The sequence below is a fragment of the Phyllobates terribilis genome, unplaced genomic scaffold (assembly GCF_046119375.1).
Source record: "Phyllobates terribilis strain yellow unplaced genomic scaffold, ASM4611937v1 Scaffold_7__3_contigs__length_470593459, whole genome shotgun sequence".
NCBI lineage: Eukaryota > Metazoa > Chordata > Amphibia > Anura > Dendrobatidae > Phyllobates > Phyllobates terribilis.
Genome location: NW_027362767.1, coordinates 204137975 through 204159954, shown reverse-complemented (window position 1 = coordinate 204159954; position 21980 = coordinate 204137975). Strand labels below are relative to the sequence as shown.

The window sequence follows — 21980 nt, the reverse complement described above, 5'->3', positions numbered from 1 at the left end:
TATTGCACACTGGACTTTGCTCAAATTAACGTTCATCAGTGATTAAATCTAATAGATAAGACACAAAGCATCTGTCACGATGATGTTGTGACTATGGCCACTAACCAGGGGCGCCCTAGTTTATCCCTGTCCCTCAGATTACTCCTGAAGGTGGAGATGCCAGGTTCACATGCCTCGCTTTGCTCCTATATCAACCCTCATCTGCCCCCTCCCCCACACAGGGTAGTGGGAAGCTGAACACACTAACCAGACAAACAAGGGAAGACCGACACGGATAAATGAAAATACCAACCATACAAAATTCACACACCAAACAACAGAGTGGGCCATAGGGGAGTTAAAGGAAGGAGAAACCAATTAGGAGAGGATGAGGATGTGCACACATACAAAACTCCAAGCAACAATCTCCTGAGCAAATCTCCAAACGCAAACTCCAACCATGAACTACACCTACAACTCCAAACAGGCAGTAAGAACTACACTGGCAATTCCTAAGTGCCAGAGGCAACAGGTATAGCAGAGGGGAGTGGCCAACACTGAACAGTTGAGACAATCCAGGTAGGAAAGCTCCAGGAGATCAACTAAACAGGTTAACCCTTGCACTGCTAGAAAGGAAAAAACCCACACTGTTTAATTAGATGATGAAGTACTTCTAACCAGTGCAGGAATTTGTGAAACCAGACCCCGCAATCTTATGGCTCCTCTCTTTCGCGGTATCCCCGTGACAGCATCAGCTCCACTGTACATTATTACATAGGAAATAATTGGGCAGTATAGAATAAACTTTCCAGTATTGTGGTTACAGATTATGAGCATAGTTGGACAGAGCTTCGGTAAGGGCTGCACCCGAGGATTGGGTGACAGGCGAGTCACCACTTTTCACACACTTTTTTACATTTTTAGGGAAGCCTATATTTTGACACAACATTTTCAACAAGTTTTTTTCCACTGAGATATAGTACATATTTGTGTGGGGACATCATAGTTTGTGGGGGAACTGTCATGGCATTATACTACGTGGAGGAGGGTGGGGAACATAATACTATACTGCTTCTTTTCCCTGTATGATGTTGATCAATCACAAGAAGGCAGCAATACTCAAAGGAAAGGAGAACATGAATGGAGTGACCGTGTGCATGATTGACCATGCCTCCATTTACACAGAGCTCTTTTATAATTATTATTTATTTTTAGAGCGCCATTGATTCCATGGTGCTGTATATGAGAAAGGATTAGATACAAAATACAGACATAAATTACAGTGAATAAACTGACAATGACAGATTTGTACAGAGGGGAGAGGACCCTGCCCTCACGGGCTTACAATTTACAGGTTAATGGGAAAGGAGACAATAGGTTGGGGGTTGCGGCAGCTCCAGTGGTGGTGAGGAGGCAGCGGGGTCATTGCAGGCTGTAGCTTTCTTGAAGAGATGCGCTTTCAGGTTCTGTCTAAAACTTTCGAAACTGGTGGATAATCGGACGTGTTGATTCAAGAGGATGGGGAATGTTCGGGAGACGTCTTGGAGGCAATTGGGTGAGGAACGTGTCAGTGTGGAGGAAAGAAGGAGGTTGTGGAAACACCGAAGATGATGTGTTAGAAGATATCGGGAGATTAGTTCAGAGATGTATGGAGGAGAGAGGTTATGGATGGCTTTGTAGATCAATGTTAGTAGCTTGAAATGGATACACTGGGGAACTAAGAGCCAATGAAGGGATTTGCAGAGGGGAGAAGCAGAGCAGTAGTGAGGAGAGAGGTGGATTAGTCAGGCAGCAGAGTTAAGGATGACTGGAGGGGTGCGAGAGTGTTATAGGGGAGGCCACAGAGGAGGATGTTGCAGCAGTCAATGCGAGAGATGATGAGGGCAGAGCTCCAGTTCTTGGGAACAGAGGAGGTCCTAGCGGGCAGACCCCCAGCAATTGGGAAGTTATGGGGATAACTTCTAAATTTGAAAATATCTCTTTGTACATTTGTTAAACATTCCTATTTACATCTAGAGGCTGACTGAAGCCTTAGTAATGAGGAGTCTGTTGCAGTGTTTCCGGAGGAGGCAATACTTTGTTAAACAGGCAAAATGTTTTGCCTAACTAAAGCAACGCGGCAGGAATTTGTACTTCCGATTCTATAAGAACACAAAGGATTATCTAGACTGTATACAGAGACATTCGGGAGGAGAATGTTTCCCTCCAGTAACTGTAAGTACAGAAGATCAAAACTTTACATGAAAGTTTACTAGAAAGTTGCCAAATACTTTAGAAACTGACAAAATGTTTTTTACTATATGTAAATATATATGAAAAAAATAAGTGGACATACCGGTGTGAAATATTCCATGATTGGATAATGGAGTTTGTTTCCTTTCCCTGCTTGTCCAGTTAAGAAACAAGACTGGCATATATCCACACCAAACTGTTTTAGGCTGCGATATCTGGAAAACCATAAATAATTCAGTTAATAAGAGTAATTCAGTGCTTAAAGAGTAACCAAGCACACACATATATATATATATATATATATATATATACACACACACAGTGACGAGCAAAAGGATAACAATGTTCTGAACTTTTGACTTTCAGGCTTCATATCTCACCATTCACTATTGCTTCTAACGTGAGACTAGCATCATTTTATAGACCATCATCCTGGATATCTCAAACATGGCAGTGGACGCGGCTCATATGCTTCGTAATAGTGAGATCACAGCCGTCAATAAGAGCACCGTGCGACACACGTTACATAAGTCTGGAATGGTGGCTCAAAAAAGGTGAAGAGGCCTAGACTTCAATATTACCATAAGAAGCATTGGTTCAAGTTTGCAAAAAAGTACGAAAAGTGGAAAGTAGAAGATTGGAAATGGGTGATTTGGAGCGATGAGATGAAATGCAATAGACTAGGGTCTGATGGGTGCAAATGGGTCTGGAAGAAACAAGGGAAAAAAGGGGCTAATGGATCGAGAAATTGAAGGAACTGTTAAGTTCGGTGGAGGAAGCCTGATGATATGGGGCTATTTCACAGCCAAAGGCATTGGATACTTGACCAGGATCTATAGTGGTCTCAATGCTGAGCTACAGTGCTTCTCACCATTATTGGCTCCCTTCATTTTTTTTCATAGACTGTACAATATCTTCAGAAATAAATGGAAATGTACCAAAGTTATATCCTCAGGATTTTTTAATTAGTGTCCAAAGTAATACAACAGTAAAACATTGTTTTTCAACTTCCATGTTGCAATTTCAAAGAAGAAACAAAGTAAACAGCATGTGCAGCAATAAAGCCCCCCTAATTAATACTTGGTTGCAGACCCTTTGACATTGCTGACAGCCTTCACACGTTTCTTGTAGTCATCTATAAGCTTCTTTTACTTCTTCTTTTCACTTTTCTCCCAATCTTCCTTTGTAGTTTGTTCGAGCTCTTGAATGTTTGCAGGGTTCTTTTTCCCAATGGCAGATTTCATCTCACCCCACAGATTTTTTGGGATTGAGGTCAGGACTCATTGCTGGCCATTTTAAAACAGTCCACTTTTTATTTTTCAACCATTCCTGTGTACTTTTGGATATGTGCTTTGGGTCAGTGTTTGGCGGGAGGACCAATGATCTGCGACTCAAACCAAGTTTTCTTACACTGGGTAGGACATTTTGCCCTAAAATCTCTTGATAATTCTCTGATTTCATGATTCCTGTGATACGGTCAAGGCCTCCAATAGTAGACGCAGCAAAGCTACCCCACAGCATTATGGATCCTCCACAATGCTTAACTATTGGTAAGGTGCTATTTCCTTATAAGCTTCATTGCGCTGTCTGTAAACAAACTGTTGCTTTGCATTGCCAAAAAGCTCTATTTTTGTTTCATCTGTCCACAGAACATTTTCCCAGAAGGATTGTGGTTTGTCAAGGTACTCTTTTGCAAAGATCAGTCGTTCCTTTTTATGTCTTTTCTTCAGCAATGATTTCTTCCTTGGCTGACGCCCATAAGGCTGTGTGCCCACGTAGAGTTTTTCAAGCGTATATGCTGCGGAATTTCCGCAGCGTAAACGCTTGAAAAACGCATGTATATCCGCACCCCATGGTCCCCAATGGCATTCCGCAATGTCAATGCCCATGCTGCGGATTTTTCCGCAGCGTATATGCTGCGGTCAAAAATCCGCAGCATGTTCATTAATTTTGCGGAAGCGCAGCGGAATCAATGTGCGGATGGTACCCAAGTCTGGATGAGAGGAGACTCTCATCCAGACCTGGGTACCAAAGAACCTGTAAAAAAAAGAATAAAATAAAGTTTATACTTATCTTCTGATGTTTTCCCTCCGTCGCGCTGTTGTCTGAAGGACCTGCCACGTCATTGAGTCATGTGACCCACCACATGACTCAATGATGTCACCGCAGGTCCTGCACACAACAGCGTGAGCCGCTCAAGACTCCGGACGGGGCAGAGAATGCATCAGAAGGTGAGTATAAACTTTATTTTTTTATTTTTTACCATTCTGAACAAGTTGTCAAGCACTTTTCCAAGTGATGCTTGGAGAAGTGCTTGATAACCCGCATGCGGAAATGCATGCAAAGACGCCTCACAAACGCTTCTACCTGGCGGGAAAACCGCATGTAATATCCGCATGCGATTTTCCCGCCAGGGAGAAGCGTAAAAAATATGCTTCAGGTCGGCAACGTGGGCACATAGCCTAAAGCTCTGCTTGGTTTAGTGCGCGGCGTATTATACTTGTTGAAACCATGACCCCAGACTGTTCCACGTTGGCCTTCAGGTCTTTGGATGTTTCATGTGGTGTTTTTTCCACCATTCGCACCAACCTTTGAAGACATCTCTTGTCAATTTTCCTCTTTCCCCCACGTCCAGGGAGGTTCTTGACGGTTCCATGCTTAGCAAACTTCTTAATAACATTGCACACTGTTGAAACTGGGACACAAAGGTCTTTGGAGATGGCCTTATACCCTTTGGAAGTCTTATGTTTGCTAATAATAGCAGTTCTGATGTCCTCAGACAGCTCCTTTTTCTTCGCCATTGTGACAAAGTAACAGCGCCTACCATGTGGCCTTTTAAAAAACTGAAGTCATCATTCATTGGTTAATTCATGTCACATGGGCACCGACAATTAATCACAGGTGAATCTCTTTTGTGATTTACCACAGGCGAGGCAAAATGTGTTTCCATACTAAATGAATGTAAAGGTGCCAATACCAGTGACACAGCAAGCTTTAGGATTTTCTATTTGTGGCGCCTCGCCCTGAGCTTTGGGGTTACTCGGAGCCGGGTCGGTGTAGGTGTTACCGGGGGATGCAGTCGTGGCCTGGACCCGTTCCGTGCCCAGGGCCGTCACATTCAAATATAGGTCTTTCAAAGATGAGTGGTATTCTCGACTACGCCACCTGCGGTTCCTGGTGACGGCCACCAGCGCTGCTACAGTCCATTGAGGCCGGTGTTCTAGCAGCTAAGATGGGACGGCTCCCCACAGGTGGAGCAGGCCTCAGGGCAGTGTGAGAAGTAATGGTGGGTGCAGTGCCACGCAGGAAATAAGAGGCTGAAGCGGGGTGTGAAGTCATCCAGGTCTTTACTCACTTCAGATGAATTTTCAGCCGCAAAGCTTCTCTCTGCTACACACGGCGTACTGCGGCCACCGGGAAGGGGGTTCAGCACTTCCCAGGTAGATCAGGAGCACCTGTCGAGACCCCTCTGGTGTGTGTTCCACTCCTTGGTAGGTTGTTCTCCCACTAAGTCTTCTCCTGACTGTGTGTGGATCGAACGTGGTGTAAGGCCGGGTCCCACTGGATAAATGCAGTTTAAGAGATACAGGTGGCGACTCCGCTCCGTCCGTATCCCCCTGGGATCCACTAAGCCTCCAGGCTTTTCTGACTGAGACGTGAAGTAAAAAAGTCAGATGTCAGAGGCCGGTTATCCCTCTTGCAGCAGGAATCCCTCTGGCTAGGCAAGAGTAAAGAATACAGGTGGCGACTCCGCTCCGTTCGTATCCCCCTGGGATCCTTTCGCCTGTGGAGCCTATCTCCTCTGCTCCCCTCCAAGGCCTTCTTAGGTCAGGACCTTGACCGGGTAGAGACAGTGATTAACTCTGACCTGCTCCTCGTCTCAAGGCCAGAGAGCGAGGACCGTGTATCTACAGTCAGCTGCAGACTTTTTCTGGACCCTGGCAGAAGACCCTTAATCAAAGACCTTGAACTTAGATTAAATATGAATGAATAAGTGTTTCCTAAAAGTGCTTCCTCCACCCTCACCCACTACATGGTTCCCCCTATCTTTGGCTCCCCACATCTCCTCTATCCCGGGCCGGGGCAGCACCTTGGTGCATTTAGGCCCCCTTCAGGACAGGAGTGGTTTAGTGTTGAGTGGTAAAGTGGGGTCCTGAGAAATGCTCCATCCTTACCTGGAAGAGGAGATACCACACCTCGATCTGAGGTGCAGTACCCCTGTGGTGACTGAACCCTCAGGGGCGCCACATATTTTTCCCTCCCATTGTTTTTTGTTTTAAATTATTGTTTATCCTTGGCTCTTTTGTATTTAACAGGTGTCTCTATACAAAAAAACCGTTTCACTTGATTCATTTTTTTCAGGAGATATTCCACATTATTTTAGGTGGAGACATTGAATCTGATCGAGAGCAAGAAGGATTCAGGCAGTGATGAAAGCCAAAGATGGATTTACAAAATATTAATATGCAGTGACATGACAAGAATCTGCATAACTAATCATATACTAAATAGTTACAAGTCATTTATGTATGAGATGGCCAAGATGATGGTCTATAAATGATGGCAGGCTCACGTTAGAAGCTGTAGTGGATGGTGAGAGATGGAGCCAGAAAGTCACAAGTTCACAACATTGCTCATCACTGTGTATATACAGTATATATAAAATTTTGTCCGGCGTGGAAAGTTCTGAAATTGTGCAAATCATTTTATTAGATTTGCTTTAATTCTATAAAGAAATAGCATGCTTTCCCCCAGTCTATTTTCTTGTCTTTAGCTGCAGTGATAACAGAGCGTACTCATTTGGAGTACAGATGATGGCAGTGATGGGCGAGCTCTGCCCGTTGTCTTATTAACTCTGGAAATAAGCTGCAGCAGGAGATTGTTCTGGTAAGTACAGCACTCAGAGGAGGAAACAGAGGCTGACTCATCACTGCCATCACCAGTACTCCAAATGAGTACAGTTTGATATCAATGCAACTGAAGGCATGGAAATTAGGGGTTTGGAAGCTGATTTCATGCAATTTTTTTTTTTACAGGAATGAAAACAAAAACCCGTAATAAAGTGATTTCCAAGTTATTTTCATAGCTTTCAAAGCTGGACAAAATTCTTAACAATTCTGTTGCTTGATAGAAACAGTAACGACCAGCTGTCTTCTGCACCGAGGGCATTTCATGATCACAAACACAAACCTAAATCCCTTTATTGGACACTGTTTACACACGGAGCACTTAGTCTGGTGCTTCACAATCTCCGCTAGCGTCACTCGGTGTAATACTGGGAGCCATACTAAGGACTGTGGCTCCAGACTTCCCCATTCCAGAAACTGAGACAACTCCAGAAACGATGTTCCATTTCCCTGTTAAAAGAAGGAAAAAACACACACAGTCATTGTGGAAATCAGATTCCAAAATAAAATGAAAATAAAAAATAGAAATAAATGCGTCAAAATAGAAATCGCAGAAATATAAAACATTTCAAAATAAACAAATGGTTACAATTCTTGTGACAATCAAGAACACTGACGAATGGTTTTAGACCTATGAGAATAAAGGTACATCCAGTACATCTAGAAGAAAGCAGTCTGGGTTTTTCTCTGTGAGAGGTATTGTTATAGTTTTGCATTGGATATGGTGATCAATAATTTGTTAAACTTAAAGGGATAGTTCTGTCAAAAAGAGGATTAAAAAAAATATGAGACAATTTTTGTTAAGATTTTATGTATGTTTTTTTTTAAAAAGGAGTCTAAGGGGGAACGTTTCTTCTTGTGGAGAGTGCCAAGCCGGTGTAAGGAGACTTATAGGCCATGCAATGCTCCCCTGGGAATTTAAATATGCAAATAGCCTCTTCAGAGAGGAAGAGGACAGGAACTCTAGCGCCACCTATTGGATGCAGCAATCCTAAAAGTCAATATTGCCATAGGGCATGAATGGTTTCATTGCTAAAACGATTGCGCAGCCATATTGAAGTTTCCGCTACCTCTGATAGTTTTTCTCTCATTTCTCACTACTTTCGCTGCTCTCTTTCCTGAGGTCGTTTCGTAAAGCACCGAACCGACTAATACTCTAGGTCTTACTTTTTTATTTTACCAGGAGTAAATGAATCAAACATAAAAAAAAGAATTAACCATGCAATAAAATGTTTGTACACCTACAAATCGAAAGCAGCTCCTGACACTGGGTTCAACGTTACTTCCGCCAAATGCCGCCACCTCCCCTAGTTGTCGAGGAATCTGAATGGCCTCATGGAGTAGAAGGCCGAGCTGCCGCTGATCACAGGTTCCTTCAGCTCCAGCTACTTGTGAAAATAAATCTGAGAACGACAAACATTGTATTAGAGAATAAAAGTGACACTGAGCAAAGTACTTGGGTTATAGCTAACAGCCGGACAGGAGTGTTGGTATAAAACAATGCTCATCTGGTCTGTTAAACTCATGTGGCAAGGCTTGTTAAAGAGTCGATAGTGAATTTTAGGATTGCTAATTCCTATAGGTGGCACTAGAGTTCAAGTCATCTTCCTCTCTGAAAAGACAATTTGCTTATTTAATTTCCCAGAGGACACTGCATGGCCTATAAGTCTCCTTACACTGGCATGTCAGGTATGTCACAAGGGACAGGAGGGAGGAGACCTCGGAGCATCCACGCTGCTGCTCCATTCTTTCTCTAAGTATTACACAACTCCAATTCCCAAAAAGTTGGGACGCAGTGTAAAATGTAAAGAAACCAAGAATGCTTTGGAAATCTCCTAATAGTTATATTTAGTTAAAGGGGTGGTCCGAAGTATTAGATAATTTTCATCCTAAATCCCGATCTATTTAGAGCCATAACCTAAACTATTTTCTAATATACATGAACTAAAAATTCCCTCTCCTTCTCTCAATACACTATATAACTGCTTTTAGGTTTTTTTTCTACTTCTTTTTTAATAAAGCTTCATTTGAGAATCCCAATGGTGATATACAGTGGGATTCTCTAACAAAGTGTGATCAGGGGGCAGAGGCTGCGGTCACTGTCGCAGCTCCTGCCTCTTCTTTGAAACAAAGCATCATCACGAGGCAGAGGCCGCAGTCACTGCCAAAGCTCCTGCCCCGTCCTTGAAACAAAGAATCATTAGTGACCATCGTTTCAGCACTTGGGTCTAGTCCTTGCGTGCTGTGCACTGTGCACAATGACAGTGCACTCTCCCGCTGGCTCAGATCAGCATTAACGAGCTGGAAACAGAGAACACTATCAGTACATGTTGTCAGAATACCCGGGATACAGAGACCAGCGCCACCTCCGCAAGTGACATCATTAGTCTATGCATGTTGGGTATTTTGACAACGCACATTGACTTGATTGCCAGCTTGTTAATGCTGCTCTGAGCCAGCGGTAGAGCGCACTGTCATTGTGCACATCATAGTGCATAACAGGCAGGGACTAGCCAAGTCCCTGAAATGAGCATTGCTGATGACCCTTCATTTCAGGGAGGAGGGAGGGGCTGCAACAGTGACCGGTGCCTATGCCCCCTGATGACGCTTCTTTTGAGTATCCCACTGGGTATCAGCACTGGGATTCGCAAACGAATCATTATCAAAGAGGAAGTAGAAAAAAAGAAAGCAGTTATATAGTGTAGTTAGGGAATGGTAGGGGATTTTTAATTTAAGCATATTAGAAAATAGTTTAGATTATTGTATTAAATAGATAGGGATTTAAAATGAAAATATATTTGTATTTTGGACCTCCCCTTTATCTATTTTTTTACTTACATTTTTTCAAATAAAATGGAAAAATGACTTTCCATTGAGATCTTTGTCAGGTTGGTGGCGGAGGATTTAAGACGCCTCCCTACGCGGAGACGTTGAGATAACCTCACCCACCAACAACGCATTGCCATAGATCAACTCCGATCTCTATCGAACATCGTCATTAAACCGGCAGACAAGGGAGGGAACATCGTTTTATGGCCCTGTACCATGTACAAGAAAGAAGCAATACGTCAACTTAAAGACACCCATACCTATACTAAATTATCGTACAATCCAACGACCTCCTTCTCTGCCGCACTCCAGGGTATCCTTGGCCGTGCCTGTGATCATGACATCATTGATCGACGGACCGTTGAGGCACTAACGGTCCGTTTCCCTAGGACGGCTACTTTTTACCTTCTACCTAAGATTCACAAGGACGCCCTCAACCCGCCGGGACGTCCGATCGTGTCAGGACTGGAGGGACTTTGTGGCCCGATATGTCAATATATTGACTGCCACCTCCATCCTCTAGTAAGTACCCTTCCGTCATATGTCAAAGACACGACGGATGTCTTTACGCGGGTTGACGGCGCCCTTGTGACAGACGGTACTCTCCTGGTGACGGCCGACGTCGAGAGTCTGTACACCTGCATCAGCCATGACCTGGGTCTGTCTGCGGTTCGCCTCTTCCTGGGGGGCTCCGACCTCGACGGCCCATCTAGGGAATTCATCCTTGAGCTCCTCCAATTCGTCCTCTGCCACAATTATTTTCTTTTCAAAGATGCTGTATATCTCCAAAGGCGTGGCACGGCAATGGGTGCGGCCTGTGCCCCCTCGTACGCCAACTCTTCCTTGGTGCATGGGAGAGGGAGATTTTTGGTGACGAGGGGGTACCGGGCGCTGAGCATGTCGTGTCATGGATGAGATATATAGACGACATTCTATTTTTTTGGCAGGGGACGGTGGAGGAGCTCGATGAGTTTATGCTACGACTGAATTCTAACACATATGCGATCAAGCTTTCCTATGCCCATCACTCTACACGGATCGACTTTCTGGACATCACCCTTGAGGTGGACCATGATTGTCGGATCCAGACTGATGTGTATAGGAAACCGACCGCTGTGAATTCCCTAATACATCCCACTTCGGCTCATGATCGTTCCACTATCAGAGCTGTTCCGGTTGGCCAGTTCCTCAGGATGTGGCGAATCTGCTCTACCAACTCTAATTTTGGGAAACAGGCCGCAGATCTGGCTGAGCGTTTTCATCAACGGGGGTACAGCAACCGATGTATTGGCCGTGGCTACAGGAGAGCCCGAAACACCCCTAGGGATCATCTCATCTATCCATTTATTGTGCCTAAGCATGGGAAATCGGAGAGGATCCGCTACATATCCACATTCAATCATGAGTGGGATACTATGCGGCGGATCCGCTCTCGTCATTGGGATATACTCAACACGGAGCCCTCCCTGCGGGAGCGAATAGGTGATTTCCCGCTTATGACACCACGACGTTCCCCCACTTTGAGGGACATTTTGGTTGACAGCCACTATGTCCCCTCCCGGCCTAATCCGTTCGGATCCCGCGGTCCCACGGTGGGGTCATTTCCATGTGGCCATTGCGTTGCCTGCGCCAATGTCCTTCGCTGTACATCATTCCCCAACTCTGATGGCTCCCGCCATTTTGACATCCGCCACTTTATCTCGTGCGGCACCACACATGTGGTATATTTTGCCACATGTGGGTGCCAACTGATCTATATTGGCCTCACTACTAGGGAGCTTCGAATCAGAGTTCGGGAACATGTGCGGGACATTGGCGCGGCGCGGACAGCCACGGATCCCCGGGAGCTGAAGACACTACCCCGGCACTTTAGGGCTGTTCACAATTGTGACCATCGCTCACTTAAGGTGCGGGGGATCGATAAAGTGTGCCTCAGCTCCCGGGGAGGCAATGCCAAACGCCTCTTGGCACAAAAGGAGGCAAAATGGATCATCACTCTTGACACCTTGGCACCGCGGGGTCTGAACGAAAATCTGGGCTTTTCATCATTTTTATGATCCATCATGGTGTTGCTCTGCGTCTCAGATGTACTATTATATATATTCTTTTGATGATTTAATTGATATTGGGATGAGTGACATTATTTTTGGGGTGTTTGATATCTTCCCCGTGTCACATCTGACTTAATAGTTCAGTTTATTTGTATTTGGTTTTTTGTTCTTTTGCTTTCCTGTAGTTCCTGCTATTTAATATATACCTACAATGGCAGGGCGTGCTTATGTGGATTGCCCACTTTTAATATTTCTTTTAACTGTTCTTACTTCTTTTTCTTTCACTTTTTGGATTTTATAATTATGGTCCCTATCCCGGCTCTGATGTCCTCACTTATTGAAAGCGCCTGGGAATTAAAATACAGAGGAATGACTGACCAGCCCTGATGAATCTAATTGACTGCCCACTCTCTGCTATGAGACCCAAGCCTGTGAATCCCTGCATTTCATCAAATATGAATTTTTAGCATATTCATATTGACTCTTATGTCTAATATTTATGATGTTATAGATCTGTGCTTATTTAAGATTTGGATGTATTGCTGGTATGATATGGCCTTAGAAGGTGGGCGGTGCGCATGCGCGGGGCTACTTACCCTCCTACGGTCCCGCGTGTCTGTCTCCATGGGGTCGGCGGCGCTCCGGGTGTTGTTTTATCAGCGTTTCCGGGGCGTCGCCGCTGTCTTGACGGACGCAGCGGGGGGTGGGATGTTGTGGTGGTCCCCGCGCATGCGCCAGATATGCCTTCCGGTCGGCGGCCATCTTCTTCCGGTCACATGACCGCACATGTGACCATTTTAGCGCTACATTTAAAAAGGTGCCGGTATTTGGACCAGCAACGCCTCTTGAGAAAGCATATCACGCGAAACGCGCGTCGAGGCTTGCGGGCTCCATATCAGCTCGCTCCTGCTCCGTTGGTCTACTCCCTTACCGCTCTTTTCCCATCTTTTTTCATTACTATTGATATATATACGGGTGAGTTACTTTTGTCTGAAACAATGCGTATCTGGGTTATTTCTCCTAATGTTGGATGCTTGTAGCAGCCTATATATATATATGTTGTACTTTCAGAATGCTATTGATTCTCTAAATAACCCACTTTTTGCTTCCACCCCATGTTTTATCATTTATGGAGATTTGGCTAACTCTGTGATTTGGGAAGACCTTTTCATTTGGTGTACATATCAGGATTTTTTCCTGACCACTTATGTGTATAGGTACTTTTTTCCCCTATGACTGAAGCTTGACTATGGCCATTTTTTCATATGTCTCTCTATCTTGACATGCTCTGCAACTCTCACATACTTGAGATATGTATGTTTTAATGTGACTCTTTTATTCTTAATAAAGCTTTTTCTATTTGATGCCATGTACTCAGTCTCCTCTAGTTTTTGTATTTACTTTTGAGTAGGCTGTTTTTTCATGGTTATGGAGTATAAGCTGTTTTTCTTCTATATCTCCTATCCATGATGCTATGTATGTTGATCGATGTGTATTTAATGCTGCTATTCACATGTCTGTGTTTTTTTTGCGGACCGTCTGTTTGCAATTCTGGCTTTACAATAGAATACTGCACCAAAAACTCTGCGAACATATTACACAAAAATGAAAATCTGCGTGCAAAGCCATCTGAGCCAGGCAATGCAATACTTACACTGTAGTTTTCCTTTCACGTCACAATCACATAAACACACTATTCCAGCCTTAAAGGAAAGGGCCCGTATCTTTCCAACGCGAGCACTGTAATAATTAAGGGAGTCTGATCAGATTTTGGTTTTATTAATGTCATTAAACATCATCCTTTAAAAGGGATCTTTCAGCAGGTTTGATGTAGGGGAAGAGACGCTGATTCCAGGCTGTGTTTTGCAGTTGTTGCATGCTGACATAGTATCTGCCATTACTAATTCTGGGGGTAGAGATCTCCAGTTAGTCAGCTCTACATCTGTCCACAGTTAGCCATTGTTGTCCCTGCCCCTTCACCAAGCCATACCCACATTTTTTAAAAGTCATGAGCAGAATAAAAATTTTAAAAAAGTTTCACATTTCTTGCACAAAATAGACATGTGCCAAGATTTTCTAGTTTTAGCCAGATAATTGGTGCAAACAGCTTGATGAATCTCTCTCAATGATTAGCCCTTACTTTATGTGTAAAGCCTTGTTCCTTCTAATCTCAAACAATAAAACATAAAATAGAATAAACCTTCCCTGCAATCTTTAGACATTTCTTATCAATGTTATCAATCACAACATGTCCATGAAAGATAATAAAATATATTAGCAAAGTCAGGTAGATAGATATGAATGGCTTTTTCGCCTTTTTATGTTATATCTAGTCAAAAAAAATACATTAATATGATGTATGCAATAAGTTTGTAAATATTCATCATATAGAAAATTGCCTAATATTTTTAGTGGTTAATAGAAGTCACACGTAAAGGAAAGTTTTCAGTTGCGTACCCATCAAAGACATTTAGCAACCAGTTGAGGGCTAGGTCCACACACAACGGCACATTGACTAAAAGGCCACGTTCTTCTTCTAATCGCTCATATAGTGAACTCAAACACCGTATGACGTCAAGAACATCGAGGGAGCGATCTGAAGACTGCAGGATATCACAACTAAGTACCTGAGAGAGGAGGGGGAGGGTGACTAAGTCCACTAAGAGATGCTCCAAGAGAGAAGACGTGAAAGAAGAGATGGTTGACGTGATACAAATGGTGAGGCAAAGGGAAAAAAGAAGGAAAAAAAAGGAGAAATAGAAAGGTTGGGTACATGAAAAAGAAGAACAGAAAAAGCAGCAAAATTAGTTTGACAGTCCGTGTATGACACATTTCTTATAACAAGGGTTTTTTGCCGTCCTCTGGATCAACATCTTAGGCTATGGGTTGAACTAGATGGACTTAGTCTTCCTTCAACCTTAAAAACGATGTTATTATGTAATCCCTTCCCTATGAGATGTCGCAATCGTTAGGTTTCAGATGCAGTAGAAATATTGACCACTACTTAGCACTTGGGCCATGAGTAATGTACTTTTCCACATGAGCATCCATGGCCAATTGACTAAACATATCATGAATATATTTAATGTACAAAAGAGGCAGCCATCTCACCCCGAACACAAGGACCGAACGGCCAGAAGAGGAGCCAATATAGTAAGAGGAGAGATGACGGCAGCGTCCACAATGGAATAAAACTAATAATGTTTATGTGAATCTTCATTGCATTGCAATGATTAAGAACGTATAGTTCGAAATGCGTTTGCTGTTTCCCTCCCAAGGTGGACTTTTTATATATTTTTCTAGGACCCAATAAAACACTTGGTTTTAGAAGATTTGTCCAGCTGGAGTTTTTGGTTCCTCACATCTTTGATATGGCTTACTACTATTTTAAGAAGATTTAAATAAACATTATTGATTGTATTGCATTTTGGACGCTGGTATCGTTTATGTTACTATTAATATTTAATGGGTGTGGGTCAGACAGCAGGGAACTCTGTGAGTCTCAAGAACAGCATATTTGGTTGGCATTTCTTTTGGGAAGGTTGTTGTGTATGTAGAGTCCATTCTCCATTATAATGGATGATAAATAAGGAAACAGCCAAGTGTGCGCACTGTTGTGTCCACACCTCTCATTTACTACAAGGCAGCAGTTGCAGAGTCTCATCACACTGCATTTCTACTGCTCGGAGTCCAATCTAATAGTAGAAAGCGATAGATCAGTGACAAAGAACTGATATCTTCTGATACACACCATTAAGTGGCCGTATTTGCTGCATGATGCAGATTACGCTTGTCTCCTGCTTGTGATTTTCCCACTGACAGTTTTTACAAGCAGGAGGCAGGGAAAACCGTGTGAAACTGTATTTCCAGCTGCATAGAAAGTATACTTAGAAAGTATAGACGGGAGTTTTATACATCTGCAGCTGATGATTGTATGGATCCAGCTACTATATCCCCAATCTATCATACAATATTTCATGGGGAGGACATACAGAAGAACAAGAAGATTTGAGCCTGGTGCAAGGTGGAGGTGAAAGGAGTAGATCAGGGGGGAATTGATAGGTGATGATTCAATTCTCTAGTTTACAGAAAGATGGAGATTTTTTACTTAGCATATATTAGACCAGTAATCAGACTGGAGGTCAAACAATACAACTACCCATAATAAATATATGACTGAAACTGAGTTGGGAAGAAATAAACGAAACACCTAGAATATTGTTGTTGGGTTAGAATTATATGTGTAAATTTGCTGGAGTTACATTAAATTCTACAGCAATGGTCACATTGACTTATGATGCTGTTATTTGGGAGATTAAACAGAGTCGGGCCGGGATCTGTATATATAATACAATTCCCCCTTTATTATGCTCATGTGAAATTGTATTCACAGCAAAAACAGCATAACCACGAGCATCATTAACTCGTATGATAATCAAGGTCAATAGTACAAAGTCTGACATTTGGGATTTTTATCTTTTGTCTTTTTAGTTTTCACAATAAAGTTTCCTCTATTTTCTAAATAACAATGGCCATGGGTAGTAAATGCTTGACAATAACCTACAAAGCACTTCTGCTGCTCCCTGGAGTGACAGGGGCTTCAGCAGTAAGTAATGCTTAGTTTGATATTTTGAATCAGACCTTTTCTTATTATTTAATTTTTTTTCTGGGATAATTTATTTTGGATAATTCTAGGTATAAAATGGAAAGGTTTAATTAAAAACCAAACTGGTTAAAAAAAATTCTATGAATGTGCTCAAAACTATCTAAGCATCCAATATAAAAAATTAAAATAATAAAATATTACAATATAAAATATCGAAACATGCAGTGTATATTGCCCAATTGACAGCATTTTAAAGCCACTGTATCTCACATCTTAGAGCCTTTTGAACTCTTCGCAGTTTCATCGCTGTTCGGTATGCAGAAAATTTTATATTATTTAAATCTCCTGGAAAAAAAAAACATAGAAAGCACAATAATTATACCGGATCATTTAAAATATATGAAACACTTAATTCTCTAATATACGGTACTTCCATATAATGAGTGGGAGCGATCTGAGAATCAGAGGAGAGTAACTGCTAGGAAATCAAGTTCTTATAATGAAAAAAACATTCAAGGAGGGACCGGACGCCTTTCTTGAAAAATGTTAACGTTTCTGAGCGCTGGATTCTGTGATGAGACCTTGATCCAGGGAACTCGTCTGATGCCGTATGTGGAGTCGGGAAGCAATTTACCCCTAATATGGGGCAATTAGCATTGGCCTCATGGGGTGTTTGATTTCTTCCGGATCAACAAGTTCGGTTATAAGTTGAACTCAATGGATTTTTGTCTTCTTTCAACATAACAGCTGATACATGCTGCCCGAACCACAGCAGCATGTATCAGGCACTGTCTGTGTCATTCCAGCCATGTATGTTTGACCCTGAGACACTGCGGGGTTTCTGAGAAAACCACCAAGTGCCAGTGACTCACAGGTATATTATATTCCTGTACACGCACACAAGGAGAGACCTGTCAATCAAGGAGTGGGGGCAGGGAGAAGCCACCAGGGGTCTACCCGGTGCCAGTGACTAACAGGTATGTTCCTGTACATGTACACAAGGAGAGACCTGTCAATCAAGGGGTGGGGGCAGGGAGAAGCCACCAGGGGTCTACCCGGTGTCAGTGACTAACAGGTATGTTCCTATACATGCACACAAGGAGAGACCTGTCAATCAAGGGGTGGGGGCAGGGAGAAGCCACCAGGGGTCTACCCGGTGCCAGTGACTAACAGGTATGTTCCTATACATGCACACAAGGAGAGACCTGTCAATCAAGGGGTGGGGGCAGGGAGAAGCCACCAGGGGTCTACCCGGTGCCAGTGACTAACAGGTATGTTCCTGTACATGCACACAAGGAGAGACCTGTTAAGGATAAGCCGCTGGGGACTTGCCGGTCAGTTGTCAGGTTCCCGTTAAAATTCCGCATCAAACCCTCAATGTCTGAACATTCCCTTACAATGCGCTACAGAGCGGTCCCGGGAATACTGAATAGTGTTTAGGTAAGGAAAACTCCAACATGATGTTTGCATGTACTGAATGTGGTGCAAAACCAGACAAAAAATAAAGATATAAAGAATGGATCAAGAACTATACTACCACTTGGATAAAGATATCGAGAGCTCGGGTGATCTTGCCCAAAGAGTAAAAAAAAAATTGAGAATAAAAATGTTAGACACTGCCACTCAAGACAACCAATTTTGGTATCAAGTTATATTAATTTATTGCATAAAAACAAATACAAATAAAATCTATACAAAATAGAATTAAGTATAACTTTGCAACAATAGATTATACTAAAGGCAATGGAATATACTAAAATAATTGGCATCCAGGGAGTAGAAATATAAGGTGCCGGCTCCTGTGCACTGTTACCTATTGGATTCCGACTGTTTTACAACATTTTATTGTATTTAGTAACATTTATTGTGGTAGAGTTATATGTTGGGGTTTTTTTCACATCGGTTTTTGAATCGATTTTATTTATGTTTGTTTTTATACAATAAATAATTATTTAAAAAAAACAAGACCCAGAGGTATCTTGAGCGCCAGTGTGTGGAGTTGTTACGTGGTGCACATGTGCTTGCATCACTATGTATTTGTGCTTATGTATGGATATAAAAATAGTATGTATGGGCAGATGCATAGATGCATCTGTTCTGTGTGTGTAGTATATGAGTAGTGTTAACACAGTGTGCGTGGTCATTTATAATATATATATATGCACAAATAGGCAGAGATCTGTCAATCCAGGGCAGTGGGCGCGGAGAAGCTGCCAGTCTGACTAGTCTCCAGTGCGTCTCTTAAAGTGTGTTTTTCTCTGAAACACCACAACGTTTCAGAGTCAGACATACCTGGCTGAGATCACAGTCGGTGCCTGATACATGCTGCCCACGGATCGAGCATGTATCAGCTGTCAGGTTCCCTTTAAGTCACCCTCCATTCTCCATCTGTTAAACGGAATCTGTCACAAGGTTTTTGCCTCCTTGAGAGCAGCATGATGCAGAGACAGAGACCCTGATTTCAGTGATGTGTCACTTACTGGGCTACTTGCTGTAGTTGTGAAAAAAAATCACTGTTTTATCAGCAGGAGATTATCGCTAGTACATCTGCTACTATGTAATCCAACCACGCCCCCATCACTGATTGGCGGCTTGCAGCCTATGCACAGTGTACACAGAAAGCAGCCAATCAGTGGTGGGGGCGGGGTTATACAGGGCTCAGCATTAAGAGAACTGCTACAACTGCAGCAAAAAAATAGGGATTATATCAAAACTGGTCTCTGCCCCTCCGTCATGCTACTCTCATATGGAGTAGAAGAAACTTGGTGACAGATTAAAAATATTACACAGTGAATGCCATAAAACATAACAGTAGAATTGCAGTTTTTCTGTCACCTCACCTCCCTAAAAACATGGAGCAAAATTGGTACCAATAAAAATTGTAATTCAACCCACAAAAAGGAGAACTGTGGAATAGCCTGGTTACACGACGAAGAGTTATAGAAGACAGTGATAGACTGAAGGAAGAAGCAAGAGCCGGATCCTAGAGCTGCCCTTTCTTAAGGCCCCGTCACACTTAGCGACGCTGCAACGATCCCGACAACGATACGACCTGTCAGGGATCGTTGCTGCGTCGCTATGTGGTCGCTGGTGAGCTGTCAAACAGGCAGGCTCACCAACGATGAGGGGAGCAGCGACATCGTGGAAAGAATCTTTCCACGATGTCCTGCTCCTGGTTACGAGCCTGCTGAAGCAGGAGCAGGCTGGTAACCATGGTAACCATCGGGTTACTAGGGGCACACGCGCACCTAGTAACCCGTTGTTTACCATGGTTACCACTCTGCTACAGTGAGCGGGAGGTTACCGCTCACTTTAGCAGACTGGTAACCATGATAAACAACGGGTTACTAGGTGCGCGTGTGCCCCTAGTAACCCGATGTTTACCATGGTTACCAGCCTGATCGCTGCTCCCGCTGGTCACACACAGCGATGTGTGCCGGCCAGCGGGAGAGCAACGACCAAAAAATGGTCCAGGACACTTTGCAGCGATCAGCGACCTCACAGCAGGGGCCTGATCGTTCCAAAGTGTCACACATAGCGACATCGCTGGTGAGGTCGCTGTTGCGTCACCAAAACCGTGACACAGCAGCGATCTCGCTATGTGAGACGGGGGCTTTATGCTTAGAACCCGGTGATTGAAACATTCTCCTCCCTGGTTTGTCAGAAACACCCAGACGTCCTCTCAGCGGAGATCACTGGGGTCAGAATTCAGGATTTTTTAAATTAACTGTTTCTTGAAATCTAACATTGTATTTAGTATTTTAAGTAATAGCTATAGAAATGTGTACAGATCGATTCATTTTATAAATGACCTTCACTTTGTAATGTTCACATAAAGAAAGACGTATAATAAATACGCTTCATCTGTGGAAAGTACACGGCCATAAACCACAAAAACTGGTGGTAAAAACACCTTTTATTTCACTAGGGGTTTTTTTTATAGTTTTTGCCAGCGCGATCAAGAAAGTCTCATGCAAATAAATCCTTAAAGGGGCTGTCCACTACTCAGACAACTCCTTCTCAAATGCTACATTCCCCGATGTATAATAAAAACAGCCTGTACTCAGCCCCCAATGCCGATGCAAATCCACCACGTCAAGGTGTACCCATCAGTATAAGCTCATTTTAGTTTTTCTCTTGGGTTTTGTCTCTGAAATGGTCACAATGTGAATGTGCTCCTACACTTTGCACGTAGTCCAGCTCAGTTTTTTTTATTTTGCTGTTATCTCTTGTACTTTGTACAAACAAGGGCATTGCTCCCAGGGCCGACATCACCAGCCGATGCACCCAGGAAAGTGCCGGGGCCCTGAGCAAGCGGGGGGGGGGGGGCCTACTCGTCATCGGGGACACCGGCGCGGTATGTGACCCGTGAGTGGTGGGTCCCCCGTGCTTTAAACTGTTTGCAATACTCACCTCTCCCTGGTCCTCCACAGCTCCGGTGTCTTCCGCTTTTTCTGACACTGTGACGTCTCAGGGCAGAGGGCATGATAACGTCACTACAGCGCAGAGAGCCGGAAGACGCTGAGGAGTCCGGGACACTGCAACGGGGAACGAGGAGAGGTGAGTATTTTATTTTTTTAATGTATGGACCAATATATGGAGCCTGTACTGTATGGAGCAATATATGGGGCCCATTATTCTGTATGCAGCAATATATCCTGGTCCATGCTCCACCATCCTGGTCCATACTTCCCCATCCTGGTATTTGTGCCCCCATCCTGGAATATGCTCCCCCATCCTGATATTTCCACCCCCATCCTGGTCCATACTTCCCCATCCTGGTATTTGTGCCCCCATCCTGGAATATGCTCCCCCATCCTGATATTTATGCCCCCATCCTGGTATATGCTCCCCCATCCTGGTATATGCTCCCCCATCCTGGTATTAGTGCCCCATCCTGGTATATGCTCCCCCATCCTGGTATATGATCCCCCATCCTGATATTTGCGCCCCCATCCTGATATTTGCGCCCCCATCCTGGAATATGCTCCCCCATTCTGGTATTTGATCCCACACCCTGGTATATGCTCCCCCATCCTGTTATGTTCTCTCCCATCCTGGTATTAGTGCCCCATCCTGGTATATGCTCCCCCATCCAGGTATGTGCTGCCCCTTCCTGGTATATGCTACCCCATTCTGGTATTTGTGTCCCCATCCAGGTATATGCTCCCCCATCCTGGTATATGCTCCCTCATCCTGTTATGTGCGCCTCCATCCTTGTCCCCCATCCTGTTATGTGCTCCCCCATCCTGGTATTTGTGCCCCCATCCTGGTATATGCTCCCTCATCCAGGTATGTGCTCCCCCTTCCGGTATATGTTCCCCCATCCTGGTATTTGTGCCCCCATACCTGGATGGGGAGCATATTCCAAGATGG

The 21980-nt window shown here is 43.6% G+C and overlaps 1 protein-coding gene across 9 annotated transcripts in view; it reads right to left on the bottom strand.

Moving 5' to 3' along the window:
- DRP2 (dystrophin related protein 2) overlaps nucleotides 1-21980 on the bottom strand; it is a 181158-nt gene that overhangs the window by 88494 nt on the left and 70684 nt on the right. For all 9 annotated transcript variants that reach the window (XM_073639694.1, XM_073639697.1, XM_073639695.1 and 6 more), the window contains 6 exons: nucleotides 16875-16949; nucleotides 14456-14657; nucleotides 13653-13738; nucleotides 8364-8521; nucleotides 7402-7568; nucleotides 2315-2426 (listed from right to left, as the gene is read on the bottom strand). In XM_073639694.1, the coding sequence (XP_073495795.1) occupies nucleotides 2315-2426; nucleotides 7402-7568; nucleotides 8364-8521; nucleotides 13653-13738; nucleotides 14456-14657; nucleotides 16875-16949 (800 nt within the window). The remainder of the gene's footprint in view (nucleotides 1-2314; nucleotides 2427-7401; nucleotides 7569-8363; nucleotides 8522-13652; nucleotides 13739-14455; nucleotides 14658-16874; nucleotides 16950-21980) is intronic.